We start from the raw sequence: 26,678 nt of genomic DNA on the forward strand, positions 1-26,678 counted from the left end.
TCAGCAACCTTTAAGAAATAGATTTTCTCCTTCCTCACAGATTTTTTCTCTCCATTACTTTACTCATCCCTCACAGTTTTACACAGATTTACATCTTTTTGTTTCAACAATAGTCTGGAGGTAATAGTACCCCTGTCAACCTCTACACAGGCACGCAGAAGAGACACTGGCTAACATGTCAACTTGAGAGCAACTGTTCTGTATTTCCCGCCAGCAGCACCAAACAGGATTTAGGAATCACAAAGTAGGTGTGGTTGGAAGGGACCACCACGGGTCGTCTGGGCCAACCTCCCTGCAGGGTCATCCCAGAGCACACTGAACAGAACTGCATCCACATGGTTGCTGGATGTTTCCAGAGAGGGACACTCCACAAGCTCTCAGGGCAAGAAGAGCTGTTCTGCAAGATAAGAGGCCCCAAGAAGAGAAACGGACTTTGCTTGAAAAGTAGAACAAAACAGAACAAAGGTCCGGCAGGCCCGGCCCGGCCCGCCCCGGGTGCCGCTATAAACTGCCGCCCTACCCCGACCTCCCCGTTAGGTTTCCGGCCTGGCCAGTCTCGCACCGCGCGGGTTCCGTCTGCCTCGGCTCCTGCTGCGCTCCGGCTGCTCTGCCTCGCCATGGCCGCTTCCTCCTCGGCGGCCGCGCTGCGCCCGGTCACTCACCTGATCTTTGACATGGACGGGCTGCTGCTGGGTGCGTAGCCTCTCCCCTCTCCCCTCCACGGCCAGGTCCCCGCTCCAATCCTCTCCGCCCCGCGGCGGTGGGGACCACCGCGCCGCCAGGCCGGCCCGCCTGCCCCGACAGCGAGGGGCAGTAGCTGGCGGCGGGCAGCCTCCTTCCCTTTCCTTCCCCCTCCCCTCCGCCTCCCGCGGTCGGAGCAGTCCAGGCTGTGGCTGCTCATTCACGGCCTCGTCTCTCTGGGCGAGCAGCCAGAACGCCCCGGGCGGTGCTGCTAAAACCAAAGTGAAGGGATTAAAGCAACAGGAAACGAGTTAATTCCTTCTCCTGCTTCCGCTACTTGCTGCCTTTCGGGGGCAGATTTCGCCTTAAAGTAACAGACCAGGGGCTGAGCGTGAGCGGGGTACTTGCTCTGGCTGGCGGAGGGCTGAGCGAGGTTGGGGTGGCTGTGGGGAGAGCGGTGAGGGGCAGGCTGGGGCTGACAGCCCGGGAACGGGGAGCAGAACGGGCATGCAGCCTGGGGCTGCGGGACCCCGCCCGCGCACTGCCCGCGGCCAGGAGCAGCGGGTCTCGGAGGGCTGGACAGCGCTCGGCAGCGTTTAGAGCTGCCTTCTCCAGCTGATGAGCCTGGACACCACTCTGATAGGTTTATCTTAGTTTTGGTATCAGTAGACTTCCTGCTTTGCAGGGTTACTCTGTAGCTTGATGCTTCCCGTGCTGCAGCTCCATTAGATCTTGACTTTTGAATAGTCGCTATAACTAGGACAGTTTTTAAGTCTGCTCTTAACTATTTGCTGAATCAGGACCCTCTGGTGAGGAATAATGGAATAATTTGTCATGTGACTTACTTATTGAAATAGTTATTGTGAGTTATCACAGAGGAAGCAGTTCTGGATGTAGGTGAATTCCTAAAAGGTGTGAACTGGAGGTGTGTGCCTTCTTTCTGCAAAACCCGAATTGTTGCAGTTTCTGGGAAGACTGCTGTGAAGTCTATTGAGTTACACTGTGTTTCCAAGAAATGTGCACTTTTCCCTCCTTCTGTAAGAAGGGCTGTAAGAGGTGAAGGTGATCCACATTTACCTTTTTAAACAAAAATGGCTATGCTATGCAAAACAGTGATTGAGTTGCATTTATATTTTAGTTGCATTTTCAACTTCATCACTGGAGTCTCAGCCTGGGGATACACACACACACACACACACACAGACGCATACATATGTGTGTGTGTGTAATCCTGTAATATAGAACCAGTTATTTTAATTTCGTTCTTAGAAGTTTCAGGAAAGCTTTTTTTAGTTACTGCTGCTCTTTGTCAAAAGCTGGAAATCTCCTTCACACAGACAACAGTCACCCTAACAGGAGAATATTGGTAATGATACATGTATGTGATTTTGTCTATGTATACAATACATATAAAGTATGTATTGTATTTCAGAAATCTTTCAGCTGCAAGGAATTAGACTGAAAATACTCTTCGAGTATCTTCCAGTAAAGAGTAGTAAAAGTGACATTACTTTGCTGATTTTCATTATGTGCACTTTATTTCAGAGGACTTTAGTATGTTTCAGCCTCTGAATACTATGAAACGTTTAACATTCTTGGTGAGCCTATTTGTTTCATAATGAGCAGTGATCCTTGGGAGGCAAAAAGGCAGTCAGGAGACTGCTTAGACTTTCCCAAGATTCCTAAATGTTTCAAAAAATTTGGAATAATTTGGGGGAAAGAGTGATAAAAGCCATACGCAATTTAGATTCCCTCTGCCCAACCTGCCTACTGCAAATCTTCTGAATGAGACAAATGTTCATATTGATGTTAACCTACATAAGAACCCTGTAATTTTCTTATGAAATTTTAATGTGTCACATAGTGTTCGTTGGAGGTGATAAAATGAATAACATACATATTTCAAGAAGCTACAGAAATGCCCCAAATGTACTTCCTTTCAAAGAGCACAAATAAAAGTTTTTGTATTGAATATCTGTTATTGCTAACTTTTTTAAGTGCTTGGTTGATTGCATAGTTTAGAATCAAATTTAGAAATTTGATTGCAATTTTCAGAAGCTTCAGGTTTTGCAAAAATTTTTCTGAGCAAAGTTGGGTCTGCAAATGTACATGACTATTTTTAGATGTTTTCACCTAAACCGTACTGATTGTATAGAACAAATATAAATTGATCTATAAATGATGAGAAAAATTGAGCATTAAATTCATCGGTTGTAACATGCCATGAACTTGTTTTCTGTAATTGACATACTTGCTTCTGATTAAGGAAGGTAGGGTATCTTCTGATAGATTTCCAAAATCTTTGTTGGTATAATGTCCTTAAATGAGGTCTGAGGTGTTCACAAGGTTCTTGACTTTGGAAACAATCCAAGTGTTACCCTGTAAAACCTGCAGCCTACACTTTACTGGCTAATCCTTGGCTGTGTGAAAGCGCTGCTGAGTCTGATCAACTGCTTTTTATCTCCCCCCTCCCTCTAACATAATTGAGGCTGATTAAGTTGTCCTTGAGTTGCACCTTGATGTATCAGCCTACTTTCAACACAGAAGTTACTGTCTCTGAGCTGCCTGTGGAAGTCCTTCAACCCTTTCATTCAGAGTCCTTCTGTATCATTGTTTCAAAGGTTATCTAACACCAGTTTTTTCTGCATTTCTAATCAATGCAATCTACTCTTCCTTTTTTTTTTATTACCTACTCTTTCCCTTTGAGCTCTTGGGTAGAATCTTAGGGGTGATCACGCAGTGTTCACCTGTCTGTCAGCCTCCTTCTTCTGCAATTCTTATCAACGCAATCTACCCTCTTTTTTTTTTTTTATTACCTACTCTTTCCCTTTGAGCTCTTGGGTAGAATCTTAGGGGTGATCACGCAGTGTTCACCTGTCTGTCAGCCTCCTTCTTCTGCAATTCTAATCAATGCAATCTACCCTTTTTTTTTTTTTTTTTTTTTTTTTTTTTTTTTTTTTTATTACCTAATCTTTCCCTTTGAGCTCTTGGGTAGAATCTTAGGGGTGATCACGCGCTGTTCACCCATCTGCCAGCTTCCAGCAGGCTCCTCTCCATAAGGGTCTGTCATGTGGCACCTCCTCCCAAGGACAGGTCAGTTCTGTGCTGCCATGTGCTTCTGCAGGTGCATGCCACAGCCTGCAGCTCAACTCCCTCCCATCTCTTCCCAAAACATAAGGATCATTGAGTTCAGCTCCTCTCAGGACTTCGGAAAACTAGAACAGAGGACTAAGAGCCTTGTCCAAATGCTCCTTGAACTCTGACAGCCTTGGTGCCATGATGGCTGCTTGGGGGAGCTAGTTCCAGTGACTGATCACCCGCTCATGCAGCTTCATTAATTATCATAGTTGATTAGTTGTGCGCTGTGTAGTAGATACCAGAGGAAAAGGAATAACTGCATCTTAATTTTTTTGTACTCCTGTACTTTCTCAAAAAAAACCCATAAAACAAAACAACAACAAAACCCAACAAAACCACAACAGAACTGCCCAGCACTTCAATTAAGGCATTAAATTTCTTAAGTTAAATTTCTACTTGATTTCCTACAATAAATAATGACATTAAATGCTCAGAATAATAGATTGCTTTTTTTCAAAGTGTGGTACTCTGTTCCTACAGAAGACTACTGTTCTAACCGCTAGTGTGTGGTATAGTTAAAAATACTAAGCTATTTTAAGAAATTAATTCATTCATAAATTAATTAAATATAGAAATAAATTACGTTAATATCATTAATTAAAATTTAATAATAATGAAAATATTAAACTTATTTATGCACTTATCTGACACATAGTACAGGGTTAACAGATCATAATAATAAGAACAACAACAACAGAAAGTAGAGATATTTGATTCCCAAATAAATCCTGTTGTTATAGTCGTACAGATTGGATCCTGGCATTTTAGCCTATTATAAAAAAAAAAACAAATCAATGCTTAATATATAGGAGGAAAAATGTATTTAACTTGTACACAATATACAAAAACATATAGAGTAATGCCCCCCACGATCTATCTTATAAACTTACTGCATAGGTTTATTTTTAAGCTATGACAAGTAGTTTTGTTATATAATTGTAGCCAATAGGTACCCTACTACCAAAACACAAATAAGATTGAATGTCGCCTTTGATGATCTGTGCTTAAACTTATAGGGGGCTGAAAACATTTAAAATTCTCTACAAGCTATATGTGTAAGTGAAAAACACGTTCACTCTCTCGTGAAATTTTTAGAAGTTTATTAAAGGACGACAGGAGATAAGGACCATAAAGCAAAGGTTATTACAGCCAGGTGCATCTTGGCAGTTATCTAAAACCACACTGTCACCTTCAGGGATACCCCTTAAATACTTTTTCCTTTACATCAGCTTGTTGCATGTTCATAGACCCCTATGCATATCCATAAACTAGTTGACATTTTCCTCCTTGGGTCCGCCTTTTTAGAGCATGTGTGTTTCTTTGCTATGGTTCTGGCTCCTTCTCTTTATCACTTCTAGTTTTGGCCTTGGTTCATACTTTCTTCGTATGGTGAGTGCTGATAGTTGACATTTCTGTAGCAGGTGTCCTTATCCTGTGTTGGATGTTATCCCATCCAAGCAGGCATTTTAACACAACTATGTCTAAGCTTAATTAACAACAGAAATACAAACTATATCTTTATTATAAAGTTACTTTACCCCACACATATAAAACCCATTTTAATATTTGCAAAAAGCCAATATTATAATATGTATCTGTAACATGTAATATTAACCTTTCCCAACTGACAAATTAACTTAGGAAAATGGCTGCGAAGATATTTCTTAGCATTATGCTTAAACTAGAGCTAAACTAGCATGCAAAGAGCATGACACTTTAGTATAGGAAGTTTAGTCATGTATTTATTTTTGCTTAAATTTCTCCTATGAGTAGGATTTGTTTTATCTAAATTATTATCCTTGTCAGTGTCCCTTAGTGTTGGAAAAGAGTATCTTTACGTGAGATAAAACAGTGTGTTCACATATGAGAGATGGTTCCTAAAGCAGCTTAGCTTTGCAAGATACCTTCACCATAACTCAAAGTCATGTTGGATTGCACAGGCACAGGTATGCCAGCTTGTCACCATTTCCAGAGGGATGGAAAGTAGTTAAGGCAACTGGGATCAGAAGTTGCTGCTTTTATAGCCACTCTCTCCTTTGTGTGAAGACCGCTGTGTTTTTTGCCAATTCTAAGACGCTTCTGCATGGCTGACCAGACAGGTCATCTCTGGTCTATAATAGAGAAGAAATTAGCTTGCAGTTAAATTTGTTGTAGATTCACAAGAATTTCAGCCTGTTTTCTTTCTCCCCAGTGTTACCTACTCATCGTCACAACGTCAGAAGTCAAAGATGTACTTACTTTCATTTTAGTGCACATGTTGCCTAGGAGATGCCTACAAGAAAACTGATCAGAGTTCCATGCTGGAGTTTGCTTATGTGCATGCTGTCTTTTATTAAAAACAGCTTCCTCTTTCTTCTGCATCCAAGCAAATAACAGCAATTCCATTAGACATCAGTCCTCTCTAGATTGGTCTATGTAATGCCTTAAGTGCAGGAATTAATCTTCTTAGGCTATAACCTGGCAATCTTTGTAAGCCTATTTTCTGCTTCTGTGTAGTGGAAACTTACTTTCTTGTCATTCTCACTTTCCATCTGATTTTGGGAACAAAGAGGGAAGGGAAAATATTCTCTTGCCCCTGTGTTCAGTATTTGAAATTTGTTGCAAAACTAAAGAGATTAAGGATATTATTGGATTAGAATACCCTATAGATGCTTCATGAGCAAATTTTGGACATAAGTAAAACAGCTCCTCATTGAGAATTAACTAACCATAAATACAGTAAATAAGATTTGTCACATGCTTGAAAGCTAACATTTTAATTTAACAGCAAGAAAAATTTTGGCAAGAACATTACAAACAAACTAACCCAGAGTCTGACTTCAGTTATTCCCTTGATTGATTTGTGAATTGCCCATCCACATGGTTGCTTGTTTTTTGTGGTTAGAATAATCCAGAATCAGAGTAATTTCAGCATTCAACGGGGTGGGGGGGAAGGGGGGGTTTGTGGGTTTTGGTTTTGATTTCTGTAATGGCTACCACATTTCAAAATCTCATGGGCAGCATGAATACGTTTTGGTTTTGTTTTTTTTCTTGAGAAATTAACCAAGAAATGCTCCCAGGCTGAAAGATCCATGACTGGATTTTAATATTGTACAGGAATTACAGACAAATGCAATGTATTTTTGGTGCTTATTTATGAGTTGCCCCAGACCCAAAATATTCAGTTATAAAGTAAGAAAAAAACAAAAAACCAGAGAAACTGCATGCCAAACAGTTAATCCTGAGAGTTTTACAATTTCCCTTTTAATAATGGGGTTTTTGTTTTCTGACTGTTGCACACTTGCAATTGCATAGAGAGCCTGTAGTAAGTGGAGAGTTATGTTTTGAAAATGCTGGGAGTGTAAAGGTTCTATTTAGTGATTTTAGAGGTGCATACAGCAGTTAGACCATTTATAAAAATTAATCTCTTCCTATGCCTAAAAGCGGATTTTCAAATCTGTTTGTAGATGATAAGGATTTGTTGCATACGTAAACTGTCATGTGTATAAAGTTCCAATTATTTTGCTTTGAATGTAAATAATAAGGTGTCATAAATGGAATAGAATTTCACACAAAGAAAAGGTGCATAGAATATTCCATTATAAAAACACAATTTCTATCTGCTGTATTCCAATTTTCTTTTTACTTAAGAAGAAAAACAGCATTAACAACCCTGGGTTTATTATTCTACATACTGGCAATAGTTACACTCTGTACCATCTTGGACCCAGTTCTGCAGCTCTTGTTCTGAGTAGCTGTAATTCATTCATGTAGCCTTGTTGTGAGTCGGCTAATTGAGCTCTTGAGAGTGGAATTTTTCAGAACATCTTAATTTGGGCAGAGCAGTTTCTGGTCTCTGAATTCTGCTGGTATATTTTTATTTTCTCTGAGACACAATCCTGCTCTTGAATAATGGCATTTATACTTCTAATGGAGGAGGAAGAAGAGTGATTGTGGTTACTATTATTTTTAACTTTTTTTCTTTTACATTGGCAACAGACCTTAATGGAGATGATAATTTTCATACTATCACCATTGCTCTTTTTAAGACCAGGAATTATGTTAACTAAAAATACAGAAGCAATTAAGCCAAATATCTTCTCCTCTCAAACTTTATTGCATTCATTATGGACATCTCTGGCATGAAGTAGATACTGCTAATGATTCTTGCTGCTCCTATTATGTGTTTATGTACATCTCTGTATTGATACTAATTTCTTTCACAAGACTGCTGAGAATCATATAACTAAGATAATTGTTGTGGCTTACAGTGGTTCTCTCAGAGGCTCCTGACCTTGACTTATCCCTTTTCACCCCTCTTTGACAATAATAATAATAATAATAATAATAATAATAATAATAATAATAATAATAATAATAATAATAATAATATCGTTGCTCTGACCTAAGGTTTGGTTTTTTTGGTACTTAGGGGAAAAAGATTTTTTTGGTACTTAGGGGAAAACCATCCTGTATTTTTTAATCTCTGTTTTTTGCTTCCTTTGCTTCAATAACTGGTGGAAAAGGTATCTTTTGTGGCTCTTTTTATTTGATGGCTGAAAACTTTTTTGAACTTTTTTTAAGCAGTATTTTGTTTCTTGAAGGGTTGCATACCTGTTGACAGTATCAATTGTTCCTGTCTCCATTATGTTTTCCGTTCTTGTGCAGCTTTTAATAATCTTTTTATTTCTCTTATAATGAATACCATATTCAGTAGTAATTTGGCAGTATATCTGATGCTGCATTTTGGAAAAACTTTCATCTAAGTGTACATTGCTCCTTCTCATGTACTTTTTCAAGCTCTTGTTATATATAATAGCTGGTTTCTTGTTAAAATGTATTCTTAATTTCCTTCCTCCTTCTCTTTAGAGATAGATGACATATTTTTGTAAAATACATCAAATAAGTACTAATAAACTGTGTCTCGTGAAGCAAGTTTATTTCTAGTTCTTAAATTATTTACTTTGGGCACTGTGGGAAGAGATAGGATAGAATTGAATTACAGGCTGTGGCACGTGCCCGCAGAATGCCATGGTGGCACAAAGGAGCACAGGGTGGCACAGAGAGGCTGTCTCCACCTGACCTTGGGGGCGGAGGTGGTCCTACAGAGAGGAGCCTGCCAGAAGCTGATAGACAGGTGAACAGCACATGATCACTCCATAGAAGGACATCTGGAAAGTGTTGCTGATGTGGCAACATGGGATAGGTCATGTAGTGAGAATTATCATGTAAGGAAATACTGTACCTTGAAAAAGTCCATAAAACCAGCTTGTTTCTTTGAATAAAGAATTCAGATTCCCTGCCGGTCTGAGTCCATGCTCAGTCCTTACAGGGCACCACTTATGGGTTAGCACTCCAAACACTGCTTTTTTCTCTGCTGCTTGTTTTTGGATTGCCTCTGCCTGTGTGGGGTTCTTTTGGATAAGTTTCACATGCAGTTTGTCTCAGGGTAATGCAAGGCATTTAAGAGGAAAGCCCACTTTATTATTTGTCAGTCCAGTCTTTCTGTCTAACATCTCTGTGAATGCGCTCATGACCTTTGTCATTATATAATATGGGCAGTGTTACAGTGTCTCATTCTTCCAGCTCATTAATGTGTGCTCTCTGGCCTGCTGTAATAGGGCCCTGTGTCACCTTTGCTCTCCACAGGATGGGCTCGTGGTAGCCCTTTGCCGCAGCCCTGCGCTCGCACGTGCTGCACTCACTGGGTTTGCTGCCAAGCTGCTCAGCCCTGGGCATGGATTGTCTGCTGTGCATAAATATGAGTTCACTCAGGTTCTCTTCTCACAGTACCAGGGTCACTGTATACAGAAAATAGCCTGTTTATGTCAGGGCATCTGTTGGAATGTTGTGTCTTCAAAATTATCTTCTGCTTTAATTGCTCCATTTGTGTGTAATGTAAGCTTAAATGGAGTACCTATTCAAACTAATAGAATATACCTTTATTTGATTACTGACCAGTAATAAGTGGGATAATATTTTTTTGATTGGGATGTTTTATGAGTTTGACACTGGTACTGGTCATTTGGGAACATTTCTAAGCAAGAGGAAAAAATTTGCACTAGTACTAGAAGAATGAAGTGAAAGATAATGTTTGTTTAATGAAAAAATAGGATAATAGTGTATCAGAAGGTTTGAAGTATGGGAAATTAATGGTTTAAGGTGGAGCATGAGTATACTGAGACATATTTAATTTGAATAAATTGTTCTATGTTAAAGATATTTTTCTTTGCTTGTTTGTAATTTACATGTAGTAACCTCCTTTGACCTGTCTCTCCAGGGTAGAAGAGTATACTCATGCATGACTAAAGTGGTATAACCTTGGATAAAGTCAGCATTCTGTTACAAGATCATTATTACAAAAACTTACACCATGTTAAATGGTGGATCTTTTCATGCTAGGACTGAGTCTTCTCTATAGCATTATATTACTACTGGACTAACAAAATGTTCTTTGCTTTATGGCTCAGGGGAGATGGAGCCATAAAGAGCTTATCACAATATAATAAATTTCTAGTCTTTAAAAATTAAAAACAGTGTTTCATGGGAAACATGTCTCGGGAAAATGAAAATATTTGGGCCACTAAGGTATTGTAGCCTATCTAATTGCTATTCTGCTGCCTAATAACTTTCACTGTTATTATTGTTGTAGATCATATTTTTATTATATTTATCCTTTTACCATTTATAATTTAAATGTTTTTGTTTTTCATGGATGAAGGCATCTAGGAGTAAAGAGCAAGAAGGAGTATTGCTGTTCTGGTTTTGTGTGTTCTAAAATGTCAAATGTTTTATATGTCAGTTGATTGCAAAATCTAGAATATTGCAAAATTTAATTCCTTGGAATGCTTGATTCAGAGTTCATTTTGCATAGTTTACTGTTTTTCATGGCTTTGCTTTTTTCAAAATGGAAGTGAACTATTCCCTTTTCTTTTGCAACTTGTTTTAAAGAGCAGATAGTGAGTGTATGGATTTAACAGTAACAAGATAAAATTTTAAGTTCTTAGGTTAAAAAAACCCTTGAGATTTGATATGATTTTCCTAGAAATTATTCTCACTACCATCTTGAAATTCTCATTTTATCTGAGTCATCTTGACTTGGCAGCTGATTTGATAATTCATATAAATAACTTTTCCCAAACCCCATGTTCTTTATGCCATTCTTTTTCTTAGAGGAGAGCATCATATAAGTACATAATTCAGAAAGATTGTATTTATGACTGGTTACAAAGTGCCCAATATCTAGGCGATGTAGGATAGGTGTAATATGGAGTACCTTACAGGTACTGGACTTTCCACGGCTAGAAGTAAAGGAATTGGTTACAATATCCTGTAGTTCTGTTTATATAACAGTAGCTACTCCCTTCCTTCAATTCACAAAAAAGTGGTATTGATAATGTAAGCCCAGAAGCATAAATCATATATTCAACAAAATAATTTACAATTATCTATGATTACAGCTATTGTATAACTGTACCTAATGACAGTTTATTTTTGGAAAATTTATTATCCACTGTAATTGTCTATAGTGAAGCCTTGGAAACAATTGCAGACTACCAAAGAAATTATTTTTTCACAGAATAATGATGATGATGATGCAATTTAATCGCTTTAATACTGACAGTGTAAATGCTTCCTATTTCCAGTTCAAGAACTACTTAAGCTCCTCTGTGAGTCCAGTGTAGGGAGTTAAAATCTCAAGAGACATGCTAGATTTTCTATAATTAATAATTAGGGTAGGGAGTACTGTGAAGAAAAAATCCCTCTCCTGAAGAAAACAGCTTTATTTTCTTTGTGTAATTTCAATTTTATTTGTAAGTGAAAAAATTTTAAAGTTGTATAGAATATGAGTTCATAAGAGAAATTATGAGAGCCCGATAGCCCTGTAGCAATACCACCATGGTCTGTGTCAACCCAACACAAGGAGAAAATCTCCAATCTTTTTGCTTATGACAAGGTCAATGACTAAAGCAACCCTTTGTATTAGAGAGTGTAGACAGCAGCTGTCATCAGCAGCGTGTAGTCAGCAGTGTGTAGTTCTCTTTTCTCTGATTGCAATGTTCTATACAATTGGATTCTTTTATTAATAGTTAGATTTGCTTTTCAGAAAATAGAAGAAAAAAAGGTATTTCTGCTCGTTGATGAATTACCACGTTTGCATTTTTGTGCAAAGTTTTTAATCTCTTTGAAAACTACCCAGAGGTTGTTAGAAAGATGTGGCCTAGAGTGTATGCAACTCTTCCAGAAAAGGAAGGTCTTTGGGTGATCAGCTGTTTTATTATTATTGAGCTTGTACACCTCATTTTTTCCTTACATTTAGGAAACATGTAAGTTACCCTGTTTAACTGATTATGCAGCTCTAACTATATGCCTAGGATGTGTTCTAGCAGTTTAAAAACAATCAGTCAAAAAGTATAGGACTTTTATCTAAAAATTATTAAGTTTAGTGGCTCAGTTGAATGTATTCAGCAAATAAATCAGACTCTTTTCCTTTTACTGGTTGTGGGAGAAAAGGTATTGAATTTTTTTTTCCTTCTTTAGTTTTTAGATAGAGTGAAGGAAGTTTATGCTATTTTTGTAAATGAAGTAAAAAAATCTATCTGCTTATTGAGCATATAATTTCCCAGCCTGTCTTCTGCAAGCAATGTTACAGTAAAACTAAGAACACCCCAGCGTAGTAACTCCTGTGTCAGGCTTATTAAATTTCAGCCACTGGAGAGTGAAGCTGTTCGTGTCTCAAGATGTAAACTCTGACCTCAGCTTGCAGAACTGAGGCTGAAGGAAAGAAAGATTGAGGGAAAGTGGAATGACTTCTAGTTCAATTCTCAGTATCTCTTTTTATTTTTATCACATTACTCATATGGAAGAATGAAATGATGGACTGAAATTTCTTGCATTCTTTGAGTCTCTGAACACATTTTTTTTAAATTTCATTTAGTAGGATACACAGCAGTGTTTCTTGTAACTCTAAGTTGCCACACTTAAAATAAGTCATAACGTAATATTTCCATTATGCCCAGAACCACTCTCTAGCAAAAAAAGATTTGGCCTCTCCCCTTTGAGATACCTAAAAATATAACCCTAATAGCTCCTGTCAGAGAGTCTCCTTCCAGGTTTCCATTTCTCCTGTGGTCCTCATGTGAATTGGGTTCACTGACATGTTAGTGAGATTCTCTCTCTGAACCTTTTTGTGATTACAGTATTCTTTCAGGATTGTACTGTATATAAGTTTTATGTCTTCTTATAAAACATCCCTGATACTGTTCTATTTTTCCCATTTTAAACAAGAGATAGTAGTATTTAGGTTAAATGCATTTTGATGTTTGAAGACCTTATGCTACTTAAAGTTTTCATAATGTGCTAAAATAATACAAGGATAGTTTGACTCCAGCATGGAAGTTAACATTTCCTCATCATCTTCTCTTTGCCAAGAAAAGGACATTCTCAGAAAAGCTTTAAAAACTAAAATATTTTACTTGAAAGTGGGCGCTGGATCCAGTACTTCAGTCTTCAGGTACCTGACATGTGCCAGACTTTTAAGTGTTGTCTATGTCATTTCTACTACAATAATATAATTGTGTGCAGCTTTTAGGATCTCATTATTGAGAGATGCCTCTATCTGAATTAAGGTGCAAGCAGGATCATATGCCCAAATCAATAGTATGGATTTTGTTGAACAGTAAAATGTGACGTAGAAAGATAAAAAAAGAGAGGGAGAGACAGACAGACTGACAGACAGATTAAGCAGAATATAGTCATCACCCATGGATCCAGCAGCATCCCACTGGTCCTTCTTCACCCTGGACTTCTTGGTGGTGAGGGTCCCAAAGCTGTTGAGAAATTTTCACTTTTCACGATTTATACATTTTTAGCAAACAAAGGAATTGGTGTTCATTTGCTTCATAGTTCTCTTACTCTATTGGTTAAATGATTCCCTCCCTTCTAATGCTAATTAATCCCATGCTCAGTCTTTCTGAGTTTTGAGTCAGGGGGTTTCTTGAGTCAGTGGGTTCTGATCTCCCCCTGCTGGATTTAGTCTGAGCTGATTTTAGCAGTGTTGCTCAGTTGGTTTTCCTTGTCCATTATCAGTGATTTATTCTTCTCCTCCAGCTTCTTTTACCTCCCTCTAGTCTGAGATAACATTTAGACAACAGTACCACCTTTATCTTTTCTCAAGTTCCTGTCAGGTGGCTTAATTTACAGTCCAAGTTCCAGGAATCAATGCAGGTATATTTGGGGGGAGACACCTTCAGTGGTTGCAGATGAGCATTTCCTTCTTTACACAGTTTGCCACAATGGGCAAAGTCCTTCAGTGGTAACAGTGTTTGAGGCAGGCAATCATAACTTGTAAATCCTTACAGCAGCATGGAGGTTGATGAAGTTTTTTGCAGATGAATGTCCCTGGGGTGGTTTCAAACTGAGATGATTTGAAATCCTTTCACAGGTATTTTGCATCAAGTATTTAATTTTGAAATGTTTTCTTCTATGTCTTACTTGAACTGTAGTTGATGCTATTTGCTCTTGTTTTTCAGGCTTCCTAATCAATCTGCATCTGCCATATTAAGTAGAGATTTTATATGATCAGAGGTAGAAATTTTGGGCAATAATTTTCATGACAGAAGGCTAACTTAAAATATTCTGGTAAGATTTTCCAGTTAATGAAAGTTTACTCAGTCAACTTTTAGTTATACTAATTGTAGTTCTATTTATAGAACAGTAGAATTAATATTAGTAATAATATTAGAATTAATATTAAAAAATAACTAGTGTAAATTCTATACTAGTATTACTAGCTAGACTAAAACGTATGCAGAGAGGCTAAAGCTTTTCAGCAAAATTTCAGATACATACTGGGAGGAAAACAATGCAGCTTTTCAGCATAAGGACTGAGAATTAGTGTGTAAATACTCATGAAGAAAATGAATGCTGTTAAAAATCTGTTATTGTGTACTAAACTCTGTAAGTGGCAGTTTGTTGGGGAATATTGTTACAAGGACCTAGTACTGATAGCGTATGACTGCACTTTAGTGACTGGTCTAATTTCCTGTGAATACACATTCTTTTTGCCATGAGGTGTTCTCAGTGCACAGCATCTGCCAGCCTGTGACTCAGGTTCTGGAGTACAAATGGTATTTTAGCTCAGAAACACAAAAGCATTGTGTGCTGGATAGGGCTATGAGCAACCTGATCTAGTGAAAGGTGTCCCTGCCCCTGTCAAGGGGATTGGAATAGGTTGTATTTGAAGGGTCCCTTTTAACCCAATCCATTCTATGGTTTATGTACCTATCTCTCACTGGGTTCAATAAGGCTTAGTTAAAAGTTTCTATGGCCAAGTATAAGTTTTATTTCATCCTGACAATCTTAAGCAAGCTGACTATATTCTAAAGCAAATTGCACTCTTCCAGTATTTCTGTGCTTTTACCAATGGTTTTGGGAAACAAAAAGACCATAATTTGTGACAGTTCTAACTTTGGGTGGTCTTTCTCTGGGCTACAGGCTGTATTTGATCTAAGACTCAGTTAGAACTTGTCTCTGGCTCATGCTCTGGAATTTAAATATAGACTTCTCTTTACGTTTTCATGTGTTTTGCATTGGTGCCAGATTATTGTTTACAGCTCCACAGTGAAAAAGTTTGCATGCTTTATTTGTGAACTATTTCTTTCACTTCACTGTGGCATTAAAAAAGAAGGATAAGGTATATATATGAATACAAGATAGCATTAAGATAGGTCTGCTGTATTAATGTAAACTAAAAGCCTTTTGAATTTCTTCAGAAGTTTCTTCCTCTCCCCATAGAAGTACCATGTTTCTCTGCATATAAAATGAGAAATTGGCTTCCTCTGTAGCTGCCATTGAAAAATTCTCCTAGTAATATAAGCCCACAGGAGGAAATACATGATACTCATTTGGGAACAGTTTCATGCAGCTGCTGTTTGAGAATCAAATTTACTTCCTTTTTAAACCTGTTAGCAATCACTTGAATTCATGGTAGGATCTCTCAGAGAAGGGCAAACAGACAGACAGCACTGAATTAGCCAGTAGTAAGTAATGTGTTTCTCTGGACTTAGTAAAGTAATCACAATGCAACATGTTTGTCTACCTTGGAGTATATTAACATTCAAGTACAAGAGAAAATAAGAAGTAGATTTGCAAAAATGAAACCTCCAGAACAGTCTTACTAAAATGAATAATGGATCTTTTCAGTGAGTTTTTCTAAGTGCTAATCAAAAATGTAATGGTTTACAAATCATTACTCAGTTAAATTGGAAGCAGTAATTTTAATTTTCAGTAATTATTTTTTTCTCTATCTTTGGAAGTTATAGTTTATCAATCATGTAAAATGGTTTACTAAATAACTTGTTCTTTGTAAGTAGCTTATGATTTTGAAGTAGCCATTATTTGGTGCTTAATGTTTATTTTAATAGATACTTCATGTTCCTTTAATTTCCAGGGAACAGTAAGATGAATTTAAGTGGTACTGGTTGTGAGAGTGGAAAGGTACAAGACATGAATATGACAGCAGCATTTCCCTTGGTTTGGTGGTCCAGACTGCCTTTAGGTTCAGTTTGCCTGGCTGGGTACATGAGGCTTGACATTTAGGCATGGCTCGAATGTTTCACTTCAGCATGTGTGAAAACAGTGCTTATTTCCACCTGTGGCAGTGAAGTGGGTATGTCTAAGATGATAAATTTAGATTTCATTTTTCTTCTGAAACAAGTTCATGGAAGGAATGGGGAATACTACAATAAAGAACGAACATTCCTTTCCCTTGTGTACTTTCAATGCTAAGCATTTTGAACTACATTCCTTTAATGAGCCCTGAAGTAAAGAGGCTCCAGGTTGATTTGTATTCATTGGCTAGTACTCATCCTGAGTTTCATTCTTTAAAGGACACTTTTGCCTGTAAAACACAATTCTACATATACACCATATAAAAGTAAATATATGAAAATAAAGGCCTGTATGCTTTATATATATGTGTACAAGCATATATATGGGTTATCTGTATACAAGTGTATATATGTACATAACATAGTAGCATTAAAAATGTCAGGGTATGTTAGAAAAACAGCCTTAGGCCCTTAGGATGGATTGAAAGAGTTTTGTTTTCTGAACTAGTGCTCTAACAGTTAGGCTATTATGTAAAAGGTAATTTCTGTTGCAATCATGGGCGACCATAGTCATACATTTTTAAACTAGCTTTCATAGTAATGAAAGTGTGAATGGAAGAATGTTGAGGGAGAAGTGCAAAACTGACCTATTGACACAACTTGCAAGATAGTTGTCTGCTACAGATTGTTTATTTTTAAAAATGGGTTATTCAAACAAAGAACTCAAAACCAGTGATTAAGATGAGCTATGGCTAAAAGGAGGTTTCATGCCTACTAATCTTATCTACTTGATAAACGAGAGGTTATTTTAGAATAACAATAACGTAATATTCAATTAGAAGATGTATAACCTTCTAAAAAAATTAATTTCTGTATTCATGAAGTCATAATTTTCTTTCTTAAACTGTCTTTATGTGTAAGTGACAAACATGAGCCTTACATACTGTTTCATGTTTGCTGTACCCCCAGCCTAGGTAGATCTGCTCATCTAATTGTGACTCTGCAGTGATTCGAGCAGATCATGCACTTCATATATTCACTGTGGTGTGTTTCCAAGTGACCTGCAGGTCTTCCTGAATACATGTCAGCATATTTTTGTGCCAGATCACAAACTGAGTAATCCAGCACCTCTGTCATTTTTGGTCGCTTTTTGTATTTATTGTGGCTGGCTTTTACACACTCTAAACAACACCAGTGGAGCTGACTGTGCTTCTATATTGAAGAGGGGTCACTATAAAAATGACTAGAAGATGATATGTGACTAGGGAATGACTATTACTCATTCCCAGTGAAATGTAGAAAGCAGATGAACAGTACATTGTGCTGATAATGTCCATGTAAAAGATATTTCAGGAGATGAGAGCTAAAGATAAAAAGAGTATTTTGAAAACTTTTTTCAACTTACTCAAAATTGCAGGAGCTAAGAATTCTTGCTTTTCCTTTCCATTATTAGAACAGTCCACTGCCACATATGTCCTGCTGTGTTCTCAGTTTATGTTCCTGATGGAAGCTAGCAGCTGGGGCTGGACTCATTTGCTGAAATATGGTAGTAGGGCATCATCTGGCTGCTTATGCCAGGAAGTGTGAGTCATGCCCAGATTGCCTTTTTAACATTAGATGTGTGTGGATGTCTTCGACATACCAGAGTAAATACCAGTAAAGTGCTTGTAATTAGGCACTTGAGTTGAACTTCTAATTCTTTTTGCTTGTGTCATTTAATCAGTGGGTTTTATTATGTGTGGGAGCTAGGTATAGTTTGTTTTGTATAGTAGATTTATAGCAGTATGAAATTATGCTTCACTGATATATTTAAAGTCTGATCAATCCTTTGAACTTTGTGTGGTTATTTCTTGTTACAATGGTGAAAAAGCTAGCCTGCCTTTTTCTTTGAGATTGCTCCTTCCCAATAGGAATAAGAAATCTTGAAGTCTATAATTATTTAGTATTCATGTAATGCTCTTTAATTATTAAGGAAACATATAGATCTTCTTTTGTCTTCAATCAAAAGAAATATGTCTTTATCTGTTAAGCATGCATGTAGAAATGCAGCTTTATCAGCAGGGATGTTCTCAGATTCCAGTTGGATATTATACTGTATATGTACATAATTTTTTTCCCTCAGATTTCAGATTTTATTAATGTGCTGCAGTGAAACATACCTATTTCAGCAAGTAAAATGCCTAAATCCATGCTTTTGTTATCTACTCATAAAAATCAAAATCATGTTGATTTTTTTAAGGAAAATAAATAAAATTTAATTCACAAATCAGCTATGTAATATTTAAAATGCAGAAAACTAATAAAGTAGTATATTTAGCTATAAAGTTGAACCGTTCACTTCAAATAGATTAACATGTAATTGTTGTGGAGACCCATAGGAAAATTTTCATGTTCTAGAATTTTTGTTTCCTTGTTTTGTTTTAATTCTGCTTAGCTTGTACTATTTAATAGGATGAGGACTGGTTTTCAGTTTCAAATTTAAACTTAGGATAAGAATTTTATGTCCTTCACCTGATGAGTCTGAGATATAGAAGAAAAACTAGTTTATTAAAAAAAAAAAAAGAGAGTACTAGCTGGCATTTTCAAGCAAAATTGAGGAATTTATGTTATTGTTCTCTTTTCTTTGCTCCTTTCTTGTGTCAGCCAGCTTAACACTTTTCAGAGCCCATTTGCCTGTGTCTGTTGTAATGGCTTTCCTGTGTGTTTGAGGAGTCTCCAAGATCCCTTGTAATTTTTTTCCCTTATGTGTAGTTGTTTGAGGAGCATTTACAAAGAGCGGTACAGGGTTTTTTGCCTCAATTTTTAAGGTAAGAGTTTTTTGTGAACCCTTTGGTGCTCTGTTAAACATTCCAGACAAGTATGTTGGGTCTTCATCTGATCTTTTGGCCCAACATCCTCTCTAGTTGCTGAGACTAGAGCACTGACAGGTGGCAGAGAATCTATTCTGCACTGCTGTAGGTTTACATGATGGTGAAATGGCCCCTGTGTTTCTCATTTGCTTTCAGATGAGACTCATCTGTGGTGAAGTAGGGAGTGTCTGTCAGACTGCAGGGAAGGTCTTGGCATCTGTTGTAGTCATGGGCTCTGTGCTTCTTTCTTCAGACTCTGTTCTTCTTAGTATCTTTGTTAAAGCTTAACGTTTAATCACTCCTGCATAATTCTTATGTACTCAGAAACTGACACAATATCCACATGAATAATTTCATTATTTTATTATCTCCATTAAAAATAAAGGACATGTTGATAAGTGAAGTCCCTAGTTTCTCTAAATAAATCTCATAAGAGCAATTTCTTTCAGTCCTTGCTTCTGCCTTTTATTTCTAAAATGACAGTAATAGACATATCTTTAGAGATACAGAAGGCAGAGACATGCATGAGAAGGAAATTAAAGCATGGTTAACAGCAATAGGTTACTTTTCAGAGACTATTTAAAAACATAAACACACTGGTAGAAAAGCCAGTGTTAGAGATCTTTGCTGAAATGAAGACAAGAGCTGGAAGTACATGTCATCCCCATATTAGTGTTAAAATCAATGTTAGTGATCTTCTTTTTCAAAAATGCGTAGGGGGAAGAGGGAAGGAAAGAATGAATTGTTTGTTTGTATTAAAAAAATAGCTTTAAACCTAAAACCACCTTTGACACATAAGCTCATAGTATCACTGCCAAAATTCAATCTGAAGTTTGCTCTTGTCTGAAATCCGCGGGAAATACAAGTGAGTGTATTTTGCTTGAGTAATCTCTTGTAAATGCAGTGGTGCCAGCAGCTCTGTAATAATGACCATAATATCTTTGAAGGCACTTAGAAGCTTCCTCTTAAAGACATTCTTAAATAATTAAATCTTTTTTCTTTTTTCAATTTACATGGAATATGTAATGGCATCTCCCCGAAGTACCAGATTTCCTTCCTTCCTTTTTTTTCTTTATCATGAAAAGCATAAATAGAGTATTTAAATTAAGACACTGCTTGCTAACTTGGATAGTGAAGAAAGGTGATGAAAGAGCAGATCCAGATAGTTGTTTGTTGAGACCCTAAGATACATTTTCTTATATGCAGAAATTACAGCTTGAAAAACCTGGGTACCTCTGAGGTGATGGTAGAAGCCTTGGTTCCCTCCTGCAAATAAAGAGAGGCATTTTATCCACTCTGCTCCAGGCCCTCTGGATTCTGGCAGTTCATGCTCTGACCTTTTATGTGGTCTCTTAGCAAGACCAGGTGCCTACTTGTTTGTACATAGGTTTAAATGTCTTTTTTTCTTTTTTTTTTTCAGATACTGAGATTCTCTATTCAAAAGTGTATGAAGAGATCTGTGGGCGTTATGGAAAGAGCTATAGCTGGGATGTGAGATCCAAGGTTCTAGGTAGACAAGCCCCAGAAGCAGCAGGGATTATTCGAGATCTTCTAGATCTTCCAATAACCAAAGAAGAGTTATTCAATGAAAGTAAAACGATGCTGGAGAAGGTATTCCATACGGCTGGGTTGATGCCAGGTATGTTTCTTTGCAGCAGTTATAAGCTCTTTATGGAATTACTTAAATGCTGATCTAGGTAGAAGATTGTAAGCTGCCTTCCATAAAGCAGTCACTCTTACAGATTATGTTTCATTGCTCTTGTTTTAGAAAATTTACTAAATCTACCTTTTATTTACCTGTTTAAAAGGACATTTTACCTATTAAAGTTGACAGAATTTTTTTTTGCCCTGTTTACTTAGAGAAAAGCTTTTTTACATGTTTTAAAAGAACAAAAAAGACTAGATACGTGTGCATGAATTCTGTTTGGTAAACTAGACATTTTTTGCAACTGTTTTTGGCAGCTGTGTTTTATGTGGCTATGAGCACAGTCTGACTTTGTTAAGCACAGACGCATTTGCCTGCACATATAAAAGTATGTGTGCCCATGGGTTCTTTCTGTTGGAATTACTCTCACCTAACCCAAAAATTGTAATTCAAGTACAGCATCTGAGTGTGTCAGTGGAAAAGGAGGGTTTTTCAGGTTATCCTAAGACAGGGGAATTTCCTTACCTTCTGAAGATATGTGTTTTACCAGTGATTATGTGGGATGCTCAAGCGAGTAGCTTCAACGAGGTAACTCAAGATAAGCATGAGGACCAACCTTACCTGTAATGTGTATACATTCTTTTGTATTGAATTACATTTAGATTTGAAATGCTTAGAGAGAAATCTTCAGCCATGCAACACTATCAGGACCTAAATCTAGGATTGCTGCTAATTTTATGTACAGTGTTAAACTTTATGGAGCAAGTATCAATAAATTATGATGAGAAAAAAAAACAAAAACAGAAGGAGAGGACTATAAAAAAAGTATTAGAAGTGAAATAACTGCATGTCACTGTACATGTTTAACAGTTATCACTTTTTCTCTTTGAATGTGTGCTCGTTTGTTCTGACAATTTCTACAGCCCATTAATATTTTAATTTTTAGAGCAACTTTTTATACCTAGTTTTATAATGCATTAAGAAGATGAAAGTTAAAAATATGCGATATGTTAGGAATAAGTAACAAGTAAAAATAAAAAGTATTTTTTCTGCAGTTTAAAAAGCTTTTGTATATTTTATGTCCAACTTAGAGAGATAATTAAGAGTGAGAACTAATGTCTTTTATAGGAAAGATTTTTCAAATTGCATCTCTCTCACTTATATATCCACCTGAGACTGTAGCCTTGTTAAACTTTCCAGAAAACAAGAAAGTTGGATTGATGCATTTTTTGGTTTTCATCTCAAGCTTCTGGGACTGATTTTTCAAATATGTCTTTTGCAAGCCAAACAAAAAAACCCTGTATGGGTTTAGAAAATGCCAGATGAACAGACTGGGTAAAATGTTAGGTAGCACAGAGGAGGTACTCCATGCCGGCTGAAAGCTGTGATAATGTAGCTGAGATAGCTTGAACAGAGTTAGAAGGGTTATGGAACAGATAAGCCAAAGGAAACATGAAGTTTTCTACTGTTCCTGCCTTCAAGAAGTGAATTTTGTCCTCATTGAAGCTGGAATATTATGGATGAAGCAAGCCAAATTTGTACTAGGAGAAGCAAGTAAACATTTTAATCATCACCAAAACTGTTCAACTGATCTTCTTTTCAGTTCAACTAAATACACATGATAACTTTTTTCAGTCCATATTCTAAAGCAGAATTGATGTGAACTAGGATACAAGCTGAATTGCCATGAAATTTGGGAAACCAGGTTGATGCCAGCTAATAAGCTAGAGGAAAATGTCTCCAGTTACTTACTATTCAGTTTATTAAGAACTGTTCTCCAGTTAACCAGGTTTTTTAATCCAATTCTGTCTTTTTGTATCTTTTGAGGAATTTTATTAATGGATTGTGGATTTATTCTAAAGTCACTTAATGTTGTTGAATTAAGAATGGACTTCTTGAACGTGTTGTGCAAGATGTAAGATTGTGGTAATGTTTTGAGTTTACCATTGTTCTCTGACTAAACTGATCTTTGAGATGGTTACCGATAAATACAGGAAAGTGAAAGTTAATTGTCATATTAATGGTGTAAGAGTACTCTAAAATGCTGTGTCTCTGGTCATCCTTTGACAGTTAATAGACAGGTGACATTCTATTTTTCAATCCATTTCTAAAAGTTTTGAAAAATATTGGATTGAAATTTGATTTGCTGGAAAACACTGCTAAGCAGTGGCCAATGATGTTTGAAGAAGTGGCTCAAACAAAGTGGCACTTGTTTCTGGATGAGCTATGCACATGATCTTAGCACTGTGATGATAGCCAAAGATGATAGCACTGTAAATTCCTAAATCAAGTAAAGGTATGTCAGTGATGGCTAAGGATAGTGTGGAAGTTGAATGACTATTTAACTGGCAAAGCAGTTCTTCATCTGACAAGTTAGAAACTTGTCCTGGTTCCGACTGAGGTAGAGTTAATTTTCTTCTTAGTACCAGGTGCAGTGCTGTGTTTTTGATTTAGTACTAAGAAGGAAGTTGATAACACACTGATGTTTTAGTGTTCACCCCAAATCAAGGATTTTTCATTTTCTCATGATCTGCCAGTGAATAGGTGCACAATGAGCCAGGAGGGAATATGGCCAAGACAGTTTATCTGAACTGGCCAAAGGGATATTCCATACCTAGCACATCATGCCCAGTATATAAACTGGGGTTGTTACCCAGGAGAGGGACCAACTGTGGCTTGAGGGTGGTCTGGGCATCAGTCAACAGGTGGTGAGCAATTGTATTGTGCATCACTCTTCTTAGATTTTATCTCTCTCTCCTCCTGTCCCTTTCAAACTACATACTAAATACTACAAACTGGTAGTATTAATATTATCATTATTACTTTGTTTTTATTATTAATCTGTTCTTATCTCAACCGACAGGTTGTTTTTTTCCTGATTCTTCTTCCTGACTCACCAGGTAGGAACATGCACAAAGTGAGAAGCTATGTGGTACTTAGTGTCCTGGTGAGGTTAAACCATGGCACAGGCTCTATGACAGGCATACCACTTAGTGTACAACACCTCTGAGACCTAAGTGGCTGAAGACAGAATTTGGGCTATTTCAGTATGGCCAATCTGACAGATAAGCTGCAATACATCAGGCTGTGGTCAAAATATAAATTTCATTTAAGAAGAGGCATCATCCTCATTTCTAATGTTTAATTTTCTGATAACTATTTGGGAGTTTTTCGCAGTTACATTTATTTTTAGTTCTGAAAGAATCTTAAGGAATGGTAATTTTGATTCAGTATAGAAAGAAATTAATCCAAGATGACAATTAAAAAATGACAGGCCTGCCACTCTGCTGCTTTTCTAAATATTTCTGTCACAGTACAGACATTGTTATCTACAAGAGGAATGCAGTAGGCTTTCTGTTTCTGCAAATGCATTTGAAGTGTTTCTATGTTGCAGAGAAGTGCTTAGTCAAAAGATGAGGGAATGACAAGCAGAACAGAAGAAAACCATACATATGTATATTTACCTATACATATATAGGTTTGCTTTTGCATAAACCTAGCATATATACAGACTGAGAAAAACTGAACTCCAAATTATGCAACTACCAACAGTTGCTATAATCATGTCAGGATTATGAAACTACTGTTATTCTTTCACTGTAGTCTCTGGGGTTTGGCTCATCATCATTATCACAAAGCACAGATCTTTAAGGATTGTGTGGCTGTGTATGCCTTTCAGACATTTTCCATTCCTGGACCGTTTTCATGATAACTGGGATTTAGTTGTTGCATCTCCTCTTCAGCCAGCATGGAATGTGATGTGCAGACTATTTTCCAGTTTAAGTACAGTTGACTGTCCTTTGCAGCCATGAGAAGATAATTTCATACCTCAATTTCAGTACCAAATGAAGCCAGTCAGAAAGCACAAAAAGAGAAGAAGGGATAACAGTTTAAATGTCAATGGCAACTCACTCCAAATTTCTTTTTTCTTGAACAGCCGGAAGTCTAGTTTGCTTAACCATTGCTTCCTTGATTCATGTTGTGCCCTTGACAGTTAAACAGACTTCCTACCATGATCTCTTCTTTGCCTTGCTGTTTTTATTTTAATGGTAGGAAGCTCTAGTGAGTCCATGCTGGGCTCAGTGAGCCTGTAACCCTCAGAGATTAGCCAAGTAGCTGCAAACTTGGAATGATGCTTCCTGTTAGGCTGGTATCAAACATTTGACCTTTACATCAAGTCCTAAAGGACTGCATCCCAAACATGCTTTTATCAGGAAATCAGCAACACAGTTGATGCAGGTTTTAAATTACGTAAAATTTAATACTTATGTTCCTTCTATGGTCATGCACGTGTCAGTATGTCCAGATTGAAATGAGTAATGATTTGATGAATAAAAAGTCTCTCTGACCAGAAGGGACTCTGATAATTTTTAGGGAGAAATAAGATGAGAAGACAAAATTCCTTATTAATAGTCCTGGCCTTCCAAAATGAGGGGGTAACTGGTAGTTTCCATCTCCACTTTTGTAGCTTAATGAAAGAATGCCATACCATTGCAAAAAGCATTTTTAACAGTATGTCATAAAAAATAAGCAGGTTGATCTGAGAGCTGTGTTTCCATAGTTTCATGAGATTGCAAAATTAGAAGAGAATAGAACTCTTTCAATTGGAAGGGACGAACAAATGCCATCTAGTCCAACTGCCTGTTCAGGGCTGACCAATTTAAAGCATTCTTGGCAATTAAACCAAGCACGGGATAGCCCCACCTCTGTCACACTCTCACCTTCACAGCAGCAATCCTGACTTCACCTGAGGACTGAGAGCAAGAGTATAAAATTAATAACATCGGTGATGGGTTTGCCATTGTTGTAGCACACCAAACTTCATTCAAATTATTTTAAAATAATTTTATTACTTAAGTTAACAAGCAGCATCTTCTTTTTCTAAGTGAGGTTGTTTTGTTTTGCTGACTTCTCTTAGTGTTCAGAGGCTGCTGAGGTTTCTTGCCATAGATTTGTTTTTGTGAACTTAAGGATTTCCTTATCATTGAATTGGTTAGAAATCTAATCGATGTGACAAAGCTGTGTGCAAATGTTAATTTTTCTTTGATTAAAGAAAGTGATGAAATCTTGAAAAGCTCTACCACATATCACATTCAGTGTGGGAACTGTAAATGATTTTGGAAAAAAGGAGTAGTCTTTTTAATACACAAGCTATATTTATCCTTGAGATTTCCGTTTGTGTACCAAGTGGACATAAATTATCAAGACATGCATAATGTATGCACAGTTAGTTTAAACACTGCATGGACCACTTTGGTTTCCTTTAGTCTTTTCTCAGCAGTAAATCTTTTCTTCTTGGATAGCTTGTTTTGTGCAACATTACAGCAAAATGAAGTGGACTTGAATATGTGTGTCTAAAGAGCCTTGATTTTGGCGCAGAGGTCAGGTGTCCTCTGTTCTTGTGCTGCTTAGTGTGAGTAGAAAAGTAACTGTATCTACACAGTGGTGAATGAAGAGCAATGCTGTGATGGATGTACGTGTAGGAGTACTGAATGTGAGACAAGCACAAAGTTGTATTTGACTATTGCCATTTAACTTTTTTTTTGGAAACATGGACAGTGGGGTTGAGTGCACCCATGACAGATTTGCTGATGATACTGGGCTGTGTGGCCCAGTCAGCATGCTGAAGGGAAGAGGTGCCATCCAGCGGGACTTGGACAGGCTTGAGAGGTGTGTCGAGGAAAAGCTCATGTAGGTCAACAAGGCCAAGTGCAAGGTCCTGCACCTGAGCTGAGGTAATCCCAAGCACCGATACAGGCAGGGAAGAGAATGGAT

At 37.2% G+C, this 26,678-nt stretch overlaps 2 protein-coding genes across 2 annotated transcripts in view; one reads left to right on the forward strand and one right to left on the reverse strand.

Annotated features, from left to right (window-relative positions):
- The window catches only part of STS (steroid sulfatase), a gene marked incomplete at both ends in the record, with an annotated part of 105,829 nt that extends 105,210 nt beyond the window's left edge, over positions 1-619 (reverse strand). Inside the window, one exon of the mRNA XM_084200987.1 lies at positions 521-619. Coding sequence (XP_084057113.1) covers positions 521-619 — 99 coding nt within the window. The remainder of the gene's footprint in view (positions 1-520) is intronic.
- The window catches only part of PUDP (pseudouridine 5'-phosphatase), a 61,751-nt gene continuing 35,452 nt past the window's right edge, over positions 380-26,678 (forward strand). Inside the window, exons 1-2 of the mRNA XM_084226292.1 lie at positions 380-693; positions 20,679-20,897. Of these exons, the coding sequence (XP_084082418.1) occupies positions 618-693; positions 20,679-20,897 (295 nt within the window). The 5' untranslated portion in view covers positions 380-617. The remainder of the gene's footprint in view (positions 694-20,678; positions 20,898-26,678) is intronic.

The sequence above is a fragment of the Fringilla coelebs genome, assembly GCF_963513975.1.
Source record: "Fringilla coelebs genome assembly, chromosome: 2".
NCBI lineage: Eukaryota > Metazoa > Chordata > Aves > Passeriformes > Fringillidae > Fringilla > Fringilla coelebs.